Below are 13396 nucleotides of genomic sequence, written 5' to 3' on the forward strand. Positions count from 1 at the left end.
ATTACCTAAAGGCCATAATACGGTATCATTATTGAATAGTCCATCTTTCCTCCGTAGCTTGGAAACAGAGTCAACGCACAGCATTCGGTCTCTTTTCCACTTCTTTGAGCCCCCTGTCTCGCCCTGTACCGACACCACACTCTGGGTTACTCTGGTTTCAGAATATGTGCTATAGTGATTGCCTCCGCCCCTCTTTATTTCTGTTTCTCATACACTTGTCTTCCAAAAAAACTTTAGAATCAGCTTATTGCGCTGCATTTTTTTAACAGCTGGACTAGCACCGGTTTCATGGATTTGTGTACGGAGAATAAATTTCTTGGCCATGTCGGCCTTTCTCTTCCTGCACCATGGGATCTTCTCTCCGTGTCTTCAAGTTTTTCTTCAACACCTTTAGTAAAGCGCCATTGCTTTTTTCATATGAAGTCTGCACTTCCCTTGTCAGATTTAATACTGGATATTTTATCAGCTTTAGAGCAATTGTAAATAGGGTCTTTACCCTCAGTTTCATTTTCTGTGGTTAGAGCTGCTGTGGAGGGAACTCTTGCTATTTGACACTCATGTGGCATTTCACCCCTCCACGGTGCCCAACCTCTTGAGGGTTTGGTATTCTAGAAAGACACTCATATCTTCCACAAGCATTCTATAATGCATAAATGTGGTCCCACCTATCACCTCATCTCCTCCTCACTACGGGGATGAAGCGTCCCCACAGATGAGGTAACCGAGGCCCTGAGAGATGGAGGGGATACCTAAGGCCACACAACAGGTCATGGTGGAGCTGCAACACCAACCAAGACCTTCCAGGCCCCACAGTGCATGCTCTTCCCACCACCCTCCCCCACAGTAATTTCTGATTCCAATAGGTTTGGGTGGACCGACTGTGGAACCATGACTGGAGGGCGGGATTCCTGGGTTCTGCCCCAGCTGCACCCTGGGGTGCAGAATGATTGCCTGCTCCCACCACAGGACCACTGACACCATCATGCAGACCACGCAGTGAAGGCAGAGCCAGTAGGCGCTCAGTCCACAGGGAGTCTTGCTCTTCGTGCTGAGTATCCACTACATATGGTTCGGCCCCCTCAGAGGTTATCAGGTTCTCTTTACTCACCACAGGTCCCCCTTCATCTGCCCCATATGTGTACCTTCCACACCCCACAGCCTCTGTCCTCCAAGGTCAATAGGCCCTGGGTTAGGTACTACCTGGGTTAGGTACTTGAATAGGGGACAGACCCCCAGAGGAAACCAGTCCAACCCAAGGCCCATGTCGGAAATCTATTCAGCCCAGCAGGGCCTGCTCTAGCCCAGGAGGGGCTCATTCCTGGGGCAGCATCCTGCAGGAGAACCAAGGTTACCCCTAAGCTTTGCTCCTCCACTCCCATTCCAGGTCCACAATGCACAAGGCTGGCAGCCTGCCCACCATTCGGCCCACCCATTGGACTGGAGCAGAAGAATAGGCAGGCAGCCAGCCAGGGTGAGAATCAGCAATCTGTGGTGACCAAAACAGAGCCGGAGGTACGGAGTGCCAAACCACCCCCAAGGTCCCCCAGAGTGGCGCCTCCGATAAGCCTAGCTGGAGCCCAAGGATTTGAGCTAATCCGCTAATCCCTGGACACCAGGCCAGGTAGGGCCGGGGCAGGAGGGCGGAGCCTCAGTCCCTCTGAGACTCAGAGACCCCTGGACCAGTGAGGAGACAGAGCTTTGGGCCCCACTCCTGCCCTGTGCTCCCTCACTATGCGACCTATAGGGAGTTGCCCTCTTAGCCTCAGTTTCCTCATATGCACCCAAGAGATGCTAGTCCTCACCTCTTCCTAGCCAGAGGTAGACTGGGGCCCCCAGGATTCTGGTGTGAAAGGCCCTTGTCACTGTGATAATGGGTATGAACCCCTCACATATAAAGTGAAGGAAGGATCACGTTCTTTATTTCCTCAGATCAAATCTGGCGCTGAGCCCCCATGCACGCAGCCCAGTGGGAAGTACCACAGTGATCATTTCTCAAGTTATTGTCACCCTCCCAGGGCTTTCTAGGAAGGAGGAGCCAAGGTTCTGATCATGGTGCAGCACTGTCACAGTAGGGCACCTAGACACCCCATCAATCCCTCTTTTCGATCATGGAGTCCAAGGGTTTATGGGCCTGGAAGGTTGGCCCAGACTCCAGTGCCCACAGAAGCTCGCTCTACCCCTCCCTGGTCTGTGGACACAGAAGCTGCTCCTGCCCTCAACAGCAGCAAAGAAACACCTGCTCTGTTTACTTCCCAAGCATTGGCCTTGGAGCAGTTCCCTGGGGCTGGATTCCAGGAGGGGTCTGACCTGGGGAAGGAGAAGCTAGGCCAACTTCCTGCCCAGGGTCAGTGAGCTTCTGTCTCCCAACACAAGTCCACTGAGCCCCTCAGCTTTGGCGGTGGGTCTAGAGTGGGAAAGAGGAGGAGGGGGAAGCCTGGTCTACCTCCAGGGCTCAGAATGGCATTGCTCCCCAGTGACACCCCCTCTTCTTACCCACCTGCTTGTCTACCATCAATACCACCAACCAGCCATGTGGCCATATCTGCCCTTTCCAATGAGCAGATATCCCAGGTGGCCCAGGAGGCTCTAAGGCCCTAGGCTTTGCAAGAGAGATGAGCAATAAAAATGATAAATAACTAGCATCCTTCACAGAGGGCTCACCCTGCTGGGCCTGGGGCTGGGTGTTTGCTGCAGATCCTATCTATTCTCCCTACAGCCCTGTGAGGGAGGCGCAAGTGGGGGAAGTTGCCTGTGAGCAGCTCACACAACGAGCTGCAGAGCTGAAATTCAAGGTGGCTGGCTAGCTCTGGAGTCCCTGCTGGTGGCCTGTCTGGGAAAGGAAGGGCTGGTAGGGATAGGAGTTTGTGGCTGTGGGTCCACAGGGAGTGTGAGGCAGAAAGCCTCAGGACCCCTGCACGCTGCTCTAGCTGGGTCTTTCCTGCAGGCTCTATGACAAGCTGCAGGAACAACCCCACGCCATGTAGCAGCGCAGAGCTGAGCCAGAGCAGGAGGCCGAAGTGGATGCCGCCCAAGGAAGGACTTTCTAACAGTTCAACTCTGCAGGGACTGAGCCCCCTGTCTCAGGAGATGTGCAAGCTCGGGTGGGGTGGGGTTACTTGAGCTCAAAATTCTGTGGATTTGCTAACCTGGTTTTAGATGTGGTTCCTTCCTACTCCTCCCTGAGGGGTTCTCGGCTCTGGGCTGTCTATCGAGTGCCACCCATTGGGGCAATGACATTTATTTGAATCATCAGCAGGGGCTGCCTCCCATTCTAGATGAGATCTGAAGAGACTTAAGCACTAGCCCATGGTCACTTAGCCAGCACAGGGCAGAACCAGGAAGCACCCAAGACTACTGTGGGAAAGAGGAACCAGGCGCAAATCCTGCTCTGGGCTTCCATACTGGGTGACCCTGGGCAAGCCATTTCTCCTGTCTGAGACTCTACTCTCTTCTGTAAAATGGGGAACAGACCGCCTACCTCTCTGGGCATTCAATGGGGATTTCAGTGCACAGGGCCTCAGGTGCAAAACCAGCGAGTTAAGCGAGAGGCCTCCCCTCCGCACACTTCCGCTCTGCACATGGGCACAGCCCACCACCTCCACCTCCTGAAAATCCCTCCCCGGCCGCACCCTCTACACGGTGCCCCACCATCACCCATAGCAGCCTCCTGCAGTCTGACTGACCATGTCACTCCCCAGCTCCACGCCCAGCAATGGCTCCCAACTCACTAGGAGTGAACTCTAGACTCTTTTGATAATGGGCAAGGCCCCACCTGCCTGGCCGACCTCCTCACCTCTGCTGCTCTCTGGCTCACTCGTACCAGCCACCTTGCTGCTCCTTGAATACTGGCCTCACGTTCATGGCAGGCCATTGTCTCAGTCACACTCCCACCTGGAACTCTCTTCCCCACAAACATTCACCCAGCTGGGTCCTCTGCCCTGCAAGTCTCTGTTCAGATGTCACCTCCTCAGACAGTCCCTATCTGATCGCACCCTATCTATTGTGTGTGAGCAACTCTCTGTCACCTCCCGTCCTATTGTCTTCCCCACACTGTTTATTAGCTTTGATATGACATTACTTGGTCATTTTTCCTGTTCTTTCTTGTTTACTGCACGTGAGGTACCCGAGGGCAGGCACCATGTTGGTCTTATCCCCACTGTGTCCCCCAGAGCTTCTCACAGAGCCTGTCATACACCCGGCGCTCCATAAACACAAGCTGGATGAGTAGACAGCACGCAGGAGGGTTGCTGACACCAGGACTGCCTGGCAGTGCGGACGGCACAGGCTCCGACTCCTGGAATCAGGGGACAAACAAGGACGATTATTTGCAACAGGGCACTGATGTAGTGCGAGGCCCACTAAGAGTGGGCAGGGCCGGCTTAACCTGTCCTGCCCCAGGGCCCGAGGGCTCACAACTTGGACATCCTCACCAAGTCTGGGGTCAGGGTCACAGGAGCAGCATTCTCTGGAGATCGTGGTTGCTCAAATGGGAAGGAGGAGGACAAGGGTTGGAAAGTGGGAAGCCTGGGGCCCAGGCAATCCCTCTCTGGCCTCGGTTACCCTGTCTATACAGTAGACAGGCTGTCTCTTGTCCTTTGGCCTCATCTGGTTGACGAGAGGTAGGAAAAGCCTTCGGAGAGGCAGAATGCTGCCATTTCTCATCCGGGAGAACTGAGGCACCATGGGCCAGGGATCTAAGAGAGAGAGCCCCAAGCTCCTGCATGCGGGCAGGCTGAGAGTTGGCAGGTGCCCATGTCATGGGCGTTTCCCTGGACATTCTCCACAGTGGCGCCACCAGCTTGACACCCAGGATATTGGACAGAAGGATCCTGGCAGCAGGCAGCCTGCAAGGGTCAGGGATTGTTGCAGGCTGGGTGCAGCTGCCTTTCCCGGCTACTGATAGCTTCCTCCCTACAAGTCCCTGCTTCTCTAACCACCATCTCTCTTGCTCCATCAACCCTCCCAGAACCATCATCACCCCGTGTCTGAAGGTCTCCCTGTCAACATTTCCTGTCCTCACACCTGTCAAGAAAGGCTGGGTATTACCCAAGCCAGTGTCTTCTCAAGCCAGGGAGTAGAGAGCAGAACAAGAGAGGAGGCATGAGGAACCCCAAGCTCCAGAGTACAACCAACTCTGCCTGTTAAGAAACATCAATCCCTTGAGAATCTCATTCCACGAGGGGACGCTCCCTCCCCAGCAGGAATGCCCTAACTGCCTGGTCTCTATTCTAGGATGTATCATCCATGCAATATCAGCTTTCCAAGAGGAAAAAATTCACCGAATGTACCCATCAATTGTGAGACACATCCAAGTTTCTTAAACTCTTTTTAAAAAATTTAACACAACTTTAAAATTATATCTGAGAATTGAGGAAATCTGATATTTAAAAAGCTCTAGGGGGTCTACGACCATGCTACCTTGAATAAGCCCAATCCCGTCTGATCTTGGAAGCTAAGCAGGGTCTGGCCTGGTTAGTACTTGGATGGGAGACCACCTAGGAAGACCAGGTGCTGTAGGCGTAAAAATTAAAAAATTAAAAAATAAGGGATTGTAAGCTGACAAGGTCCTTGCAACCAAGGGTTGCTTTGCCTAAAAAAAAAAAAAGCTCTAGGTGGTGGGGGGTGGGGGTGGGGTATTAAGGAAAAGAAGCCCAGAGTGACCCAGAGCTCCTCTCCTGCACACCTCAGAGGCTCCCACAGCCAGCTCCTGGCCATCAGTATTTGCTACCCCGCCCCCGTCGCCTCCCCAAACCCCTGGATGTCCCAGGACCACCCCTGCCTCCACAGTCCATCCCCACTAAGACAGCCAAAGGAAGCTTTTCAAGACGCCAGTGAGACTGTGTGGCACTTTTTAGTGAAATGCCCTAGGAATTCCCAAGAGAAAAAACCCCATGGGACTGGCACCTCTGGGCCTCCCCCACAGCTCCTCCCTCCCTCTGTCACTCCTGTGAGCCACAATGGCCTCTTTGCTGCTCTCTAAAAATGCCAGTTCATTCCTACCTTGGGGCTTTTCCCTGGATGTTCCCTCTGCTGGAAGATCCCATCCCTAACCCCCCAAAAAGACCTAGGGGCATTCATAGCACCTGTGACTACAGGCTGGGCTGCCTCCAGCAACGAACTCATGAGGGATGTATGCATGTTCTGGGGGGCAGGTGACCTATTGTTCTGGATCTGCCCCTTGCTCCCAAAGCACAGTCGCTGGTGGTGTTGTCCCCTCCGGGAGCACCCACCAGCCATCACATCCTCTTGGGCCCCTTGGCTGCCTGGAAGGGCCCCACTTGAGATTCAGGCCCTCGGAGCAAGGCAACCCTCAGCCTACCTCCCAGGTTCCCCTCATTGCCCCACCCCTTGACCTTTGCCCTTACGGTGTTTCTTGATTAATACCATCCCTTATTCCCCACACTTGCCAATCCAAGACCTCCTCTCCCAGACCCTACTCAGGACCCACCCAGCATGGAATCCAGGGCAAAGCCCTGATTCCCAGAGCCAGTCAGGTCCACTACCCCTTCCCAGCATCTCTGCCAAAGGCTTGGAGGGTCACAGACAGAGTCTGCAGTTCTCCTGAGGAAGGACACTCCAAAATCCAGCTAGGGCCAGTGAATAAGAACACACAGCCCCAGAGAGGGAAAATCAAGGTGAAGTCAACCTCAGAAGATCTCCCAGTGGAGGTAAACTTTGAACTAATAGTCACGAATATTTATTGGACAAATAGTTATCCAGCCCCTGCAGTGTGCTAAGCACTGTGCCAGGCACGGCAACCATGAACAAAACAGATCTTGTTCTGCCCTGAGGGAAGAGGGCACAGCGATAAGTAAATATGCAAGGAAATGCTGTGATGAGAATAAAGCAGGGCAGGGCTTAGAGACACCAGGTGTGTCAGGCATTGGGGGGATGTTTGAGCAGGGCATACAGGAGGGGCCCTTTAATGTGGGGGAAGAGTGGACAGCCAACACAAAGGTACTGACTGGCTCTGGGCTTAAGGGCTTTCTCCTCCGGAAAGCCATCTCGGATCACTTCTCCTGGTCCCCACTGTGTCTACACATTGTCCCATAAGCTTCACCTGCCTCCCCCTGGGTGCCCAATGCTCATGCTCAATAGGATAAACTGATGAGAAGATGTATCCACACAACAGAGTGATGCGTCCCCAATGGGCTGGGTGTTCCTGATTCTGATGTCCCTAGTGCCCAGGACAGCGCTTGGCATATAGCAGGTGCTCAGTAAGTGGTGCCAGAAATATGGAAAGTCAATGATGCCTTCTCTCTGAGGACAAGACTGTCCCCACAATCCCCTTGGTGCCATCGTGCTCTTGATAGAGGGACATCTGCCCTTAGTCTGCTAGTGGGGTCATGACCCCTCAAGCCCAGCCTGGCCCAGGAAAACTGCTCCCCTGGAGATAAATGGTGGCTCTTTTCTGATTGTTAGTAGTGCATTGGCAAGGGGCAAACAGGCATGTGCCTTCCTGCTCCTCTCAAGAGCAGCATGGCAATGGCCCCAGATTCTGCAGAGGTCACCTGGGGAGGGGCTAAAGGCAGCCATCATGGGCGAGGTCTACAAGTAATTGCAGCGACTGGCCATTTGCATATCACATAAGAATCTGCCTGTGAAGATTCAATGCCAAGGTTATAGGTTGTGTGAATGTGAGTGTATTAGGGAATCAATGAGTATAAGTGTGAGTGTAAGTGAATGTGAGGGCCTTTAGAACTGCGAGGCAGTATATCTCTATTATTTAAAGCCACTGATTTGTGGTTCGTTGTTACGGAAGCTCTAGAACATGGATGATATTGGGGTATAGCACGCAAATGTATTTTGGCTTCAATAATCGCAGCTCCTGGGTGCCCCCTGACTCCCTACTCCAAGAACCAAGACTTGGAGAGCTCAGGTCATAGATTCTCAACTGCAGAGAGAATACAATAGCCCTAGGGAGGAGGCACAGTGACGCAGGAGACTCTCTGCAAGAGGGTAAAGGAAAGCCTGTGCTTTCAGGCTGTGAAATGTGAAAGGGAGAACCAATGGAGAGAGAAATGAGAAGCCACACATTTACCTCTCAGGCCTGAGAGGGCTGGGTGGGAGGGGCCATGGGAACACAGGAATTAGAGAGACGCCTAAGAAACCAGGCCTGCGGCCAACCTCCTGCCACTTAAGCAAGTCCCCACCTAGCGTGGCACTGTGGACAGCATGGTACAGCAGCAGTGGCCGCTCTGCCTCTGCGTAGGCCACAGACTGTGTGTCCAGAGTCTCCACGTGCCCTGGAATGGAAGGTGGAGCTGCCAAGAGGGCTGGGGCCTAGCAGAGGCCTGGACAGGTGCCTCTGGGTCAGAGAAGGACAATGAGCCCAGATGATGAGGAACTCCAAAGCCAGATACTGGCAGAGGCAGGCTGGGGTACCACTCGCCACATTTCCGAGGCTCCCTTATACGAGGGCCAGAACAGATTGTAAACACGGAGTTCCATGCTGGTGAAGGACAGACACACAGCAGGGGCAGGAGAAAAACAGCCCCTACCCCCTCCAGATGGCTGCTGGCCTCCTCTTGCTGGGAAGCTGAACCAAGTTTCACAACATCCCAGTGGCAGACCCAACCGCATCGCCATGGGGCCTGAGAAGCCCCTGCTCTGGGCTCCGGCCTGTCTCCAGCCAGATAGCTATGCCGGCTGTCCTGCAGGAGGGACTGTCCTTTCTGCACCCATCCAGGGCTTTGCCAGGGGGACATGACCTGATCAGAGATACAACCTGGTACCTAAGGGGGCAAAGGACACAGCTGAATCTCATGGCCTGTGGACTCCAATATCTGTGAATGTTTATTCAGACCTCTGGTAAAGATCAAGTTCATCAAATAGGCAGAATGTGGACAGCCAGGGAAAGGTCAATATGCCCTGGGCATGGCAGGGATATGCCGAGGACAGACAGGACCCCATGGGTCTGGTCACCCTGCTGGAGGACAGAAGGATCTGGGGCCATTGCCATGGAGGGCACCTGAGCTGGGAGCCCTCCTTCGCAGAGAACAGAAGGGCATCCTTCAGAGGGCTGAAGACCTGTTCCAGGGAGGAGGCGAAGGCATGGGCATTGCTGACCCCTGAAGGATGTACCTGGATGTCTGAACAGGACTGAGGGGCCAGACTGGGCCATGGAGGCTGATCAGGGCCGCTGGAAGGAAAGGGAGGACTGGAGCCTCGGGGAGGTGGACACGCTGGCCAGGAACCTGGAGCCCGAGGCTGATGTGGAGAACAAGGAGGAGGGGGAGATGGTGAAAGTGGGCATGCTGGCCATGGTGTCAAGCATGGTCTCCTTGTCAGGATCCGCGTCCTTCCGGATGTTGCGGGTCACCAGGTTGGCAAACCAGCCCTTCTGGTCTAGGGCCTTGTGCATCTTGAAATCAGGTTGGTAGGCGGGCGCCAGTTCATTGAATTGCAGGCTTTGGTAGATTTGAGGTGAGATCTGTGGGGGAACAGAGCAGAGGAATGTGAGGGCAGGAAGGAGGCCACCAGGACCAAGAGCAGGCTCACAGGAAGGGTGGGCTCTGGGGTCTTCCCATGCCAAAGAAGTCTTTAGAGTACTATGGTTGTCACTAATGAGCACAGCCTGTGGGCCTGCAAGCCACTGTGCCTTTAGGCCCATCACCCAGCCCTTCTCTTGGTACTGGCGACAACCCCGTGAGGTTGGTCCTAGACTGTCCCCATCTTAGAATGAGGCCTCAGGCTGGACCCCGAGTGGGGCTCAGCTGCTCCCAGACACGTTCTCACATCTCCCATTAGCATTAGCCAAACTGTGCTTTGAGGCCCATCTTCAGAGGAGGGTACGGAGGCCAACTGGTCCCTTTTCACACCGACCTCTCCCCAGCCTGGGACAGAGGAGTTACCTCACTTATTCTGAGTCCCCACCACAGAGGCAAGGAGCTAGGTAATGAGGAGGGAAAGACTAGGAGAGGCTGAGATCTGCCTAAGAGGCAGGATGGGGCTCAAAGCAGGTCTTTCTCAAGCCCTTCCTCCTTTCACTCCCCAAGGAGAGCCCCACCCCCCCCGCCTCTGACTGTGTGCCTGGCACCATGACACCTGTGTCTGCTCAGGAGCAAACCACAGTACAGAAAGGCGAGCAGTAAACACGCTACCAAACCAATAGCCACAGACTCTGAGAAATGCTCCGAAGGCTGTCAGTGGGTGCCAGGCCCACAGAGGACCTCCTCCCATAGATCCAGTGAGGTTTGTCCTCAAGGACACGACCTGTGTCCATGGCTTCAGCCAGGGCCTTGGCAGACAAACCAACCGGACCAGCTTCATTCTGGAACTGTGGCTCGGAATCCTGTTAAAGGACGAATGTTCCCTTCACCCCCACTGGAGGACCCCGTGGACATGAGGGTGCTACTGATGGAGCCTCCAGCTCCAGCCGCACCTGGAACTTCATCCAGCCGTACTGCACGTTGGTGGACCAGAGGAGTCCAGGACTCCGTGACCGCTCCCTGGGCTTGTACGCTGATCCAAGAATTTTGCTCACCTGCAGGAGTTAGGGGCAAGAGTCAAGGCTTGGGCTGAGAGCTGGGGGCCCCTCAACTGCCTATGTCCATCACCTAGCCTCACCTGCTTTCCGTTGGACTCCCATTTGTACCAGCTGTTCTCAATTTCTTCTAGGGCGCGCTCTCCAGCCCATGGGGACATCAGGCTTATCTTCTGCAGCTTGGCCCAAGCTTCAGCCTCCGTGTTCTCCTTCCCTTTCAGGAGAGCCATGAGTGCCACCTGCTCCCGCCTCTGGTACACCAAGGCCTCAGCAAAATCCCGCTCCTCCCTAATGTGAAGGGTTTTCCTTCATAAGATGCCCTCCACACCACAAGAAAACCCTCCCAGGTACCTCAAGAGGGCTTCTCCCCACTGGGCTTGATTCTCACCAACCTTCACATCCATCCACTAAGGTCAAACTGCCCAGGGCCCATCATCATCATCGGTAAATCTAAGATTAAACCAGCCCCCAACAAGTCCTGTGACCCTTCCCATGACTCTGTGTTCTCCTCCCTGGAGGCCTGACACCCCATCCTGACCTCCCTTTCTGGAATAAACATTCTCTCCCTCCAGGGAAACCCTGTCTCTGTCTTGTTTGAGATCCCTTGTTTGATATAAAGATGTATGCCTTGACAGGAGCATAGGAGCCACAAGGATTCTGTGGGTGCTGGGCAAACTCCTACTGACATGTCAAAACTCAACTCTAAAATCTCTTCTATGAAGCCTTCCTTGCTTGATCTACCCAATCAGGTGATTGTCCTCTGCCATCCCTGTTCTTAGTAGTCCCATCACTTATCACATAAAACAGATCCAGGAGGTTTCTGTTTGTCTCCCCAGGTAGCCAGGAGTTTGCTATTCATCTCACCAAGTAAGCACGGCTGGTGTCTGGATTGTTTTGAATCTCTAGAACCTAGCACAGGGCCCGGCAATCAGCAAGACCTCAATAAATAATTTTTTGGATGACCCAAAATTTTCTGAGACTTGGTCAAGAATAAGAGTAAAACATGGGTGCAGGAGGAAGCTGTAGAGGAAAGAATAAGTAGCAAGCAGCCTGCCTTCCTCATGGCTTGGAGAAAAGATACAATGTCTGTTCAGGACCAGAGTCCTGGACACTCTGGCCACTTAGAAATGGCCCCTGGAGGGAAGCCAGCCCTGGCAAATCTGAACCTGGCTCTGGGACAGGGTCCTATCTAAGGACTTGAGTTTTTATATTTTCCTCTGGTTTGTACTGCTCAGTCTTTCAGCTGAACTGGCTAGAACAGAGCCTCAGGCTCTTAGACCACAACTGCCAATCACAGAGTCATGTTGCCTGCAGGTCACAAGCCTTTGGCCTTCCAGGGCCCCCTGAATGTGCCCAGCACCACCCAACCCAGGTGAGGCTACCTAGGACCTGGGGAGGCATTTCCCCCCTTCCTCAGGCCAGAGGAGACCAAGTGAGCTATGATGACTCACTGCAGCTCTTTATAGGCCTTCTGGGAACCGTCTGTGGAGTCATCCTCTTTCTTTAAGCCTTTTTTAAATTCATGATCACCGAACATCTCGGCATCCTGCAGCTTTTTCCAAACACTCAGGCCAAATGTCCCTGTGATTTAACCAGACTCAGCTCAGTAACAAGGACTGTCTTAGCCTCCTCCTCTGAGCCCTCTGCCCTTACCTTCTACCCTCAAAAGTCATCCAGCAACCCCATACCTTTGGCCCACACTTCATGATGTCTACCATACGGCAGGCATTATGCTGTCTACCTGACAAATGTCTGGAGGAATCAGACATTAGCCCTAGGATATACTTGGAGTTCAAGCCTAAAGCATCCTGCCCCACATGCAGGCTGAGATGGAGCGAGTACTACGGCAATAACTGAGTAATCCTCAGTTGGGCTTCAAAAACTTCACGTATAAAATGGCAATGGCACAAAATGATCGGGCATCCATCAGACATGAGGTTAGGGGTGGGGCCAGGGAAGAATGAGGCTGGAGTAGAAAGTAGGTAGTGAGAATAGAGAAATATGAGTCCTGCTTCTGGGAGGAGTACAGTAAGTAGTATGCCATTTGCCTGCTGCAGAATTTTTAAAAATTAAGAAAAATAAAACAGACATGTTACAAAATCATATCTTTAAAAATCGTTAGAGAGCTGAAGAATCAAAGACAACCAAATGAACTAAAATTACAGAAAGGGAGATAGATGTCTTCTTCTCCGGGAGCATTTTCAAGTCTGGACACAGGCTGAGTGAGAATGAAGGTCAGCTGAGACAGAAAAAAAAAACTACCGGAAAGAAGAGACACCAACACAGCTTCTGACAGCCATTCTGGTTGGCATGATGGATTAAGTCTAGTGGAGTTGCAAAGGCAGAGGTAGCTCTTTTTCCCACCAGACATTTGCTGAGTAGTAGGGGAGCTGAGGGTCTAAGGGTTGGACTAGAAAGGCAGAAAGAGATTATTGGGAGACAGAGTCCCACTAGAGGAAGAAGCCTATAATAAACACAACAGGCTTCACCCTTGAGACAACTGAAGACAGAAGTAAACTGGGTCTATCTAAAGCTGCAGTCCAGTCCTAGCTCAGTTTCTGATTACATTGAGATGAGTAGCCATATACACAGAAAAGAGCAAACGTGCTGGGGGAAAAGCATATCAACTATAGTCTCTGGTTCTTTTATACAAAGTCCAGATAAATATTATGTTAACATTTTTTTTGTTTTTGTTTTTGGATTTTATATTTGCTTTTTAAAAAAGTTTTTTTATGCATATGTCATGTGAAAAGACAGGAAAATATATCCAATAATCCAAATATATCCAAAAGAAAAAATAGGCATTAGAATCAGACTCACAGATAATTCAGACATTTGAGTTAGTAGATAAACACTTTAAAATAACTATTGTAAATAATGTTAGATAAAATAAAGAAAAATATTTTTTAA

At 52.3% G+C, this 13396-nt stretch overlaps 1 protein-coding gene and 1 pseudogene across 1 annotated transcript in view; one reads left to right on the forward strand and one right to left on the reverse strand.

Moving 5' to 3' along the window:
• Positions 1-5401: 5401 nt before the first annotated feature.
• LOC118610598 lies at positions 5402-5520 on the forward strand (annotated as a pseudogene).
• Positions 5521-8777: 3257 nt separating this feature from the next.
• EFCAB8 (EF-hand calcium binding domain 8) overlaps positions 8778-13396 on the reverse strand; it is a 49645-nt gene continuing 45026 nt past the window's right edge. Inside the window, exons 23-26 of the mRNA XM_036229522.1 lie at positions 11938-12067; positions 10570-10774; positions 10385-10486; positions 8778-9433 (exon numbers count right to left, since the gene is read on the reverse strand). Of these exons, the coding sequence (XP_036085415.1) occupies positions 9134-9433; positions 10385-10486; positions 10570-10774; positions 11938-12067 (737 nt within the window). The 3' untranslated portion in view covers positions 8778-9133. The remainder of the gene's footprint in view (positions 9434-10384; positions 10487-10569; positions 10775-11937; positions 12068-13396) is intronic.

This window comes from Rousettus aegyptiacus, unplaced genomic scaffold, assembly GCF_014176215.1.
Source record: "Rousettus aegyptiacus isolate mRouAeg1 unplaced genomic scaffold, mRouAeg1.p scaffold_m13_p_12, whole genome shotgun sequence".
NCBI lineage: Eukaryota > Metazoa > Chordata > Mammalia > Chiroptera > Pteropodidae > Rousettus > Rousettus aegyptiacus.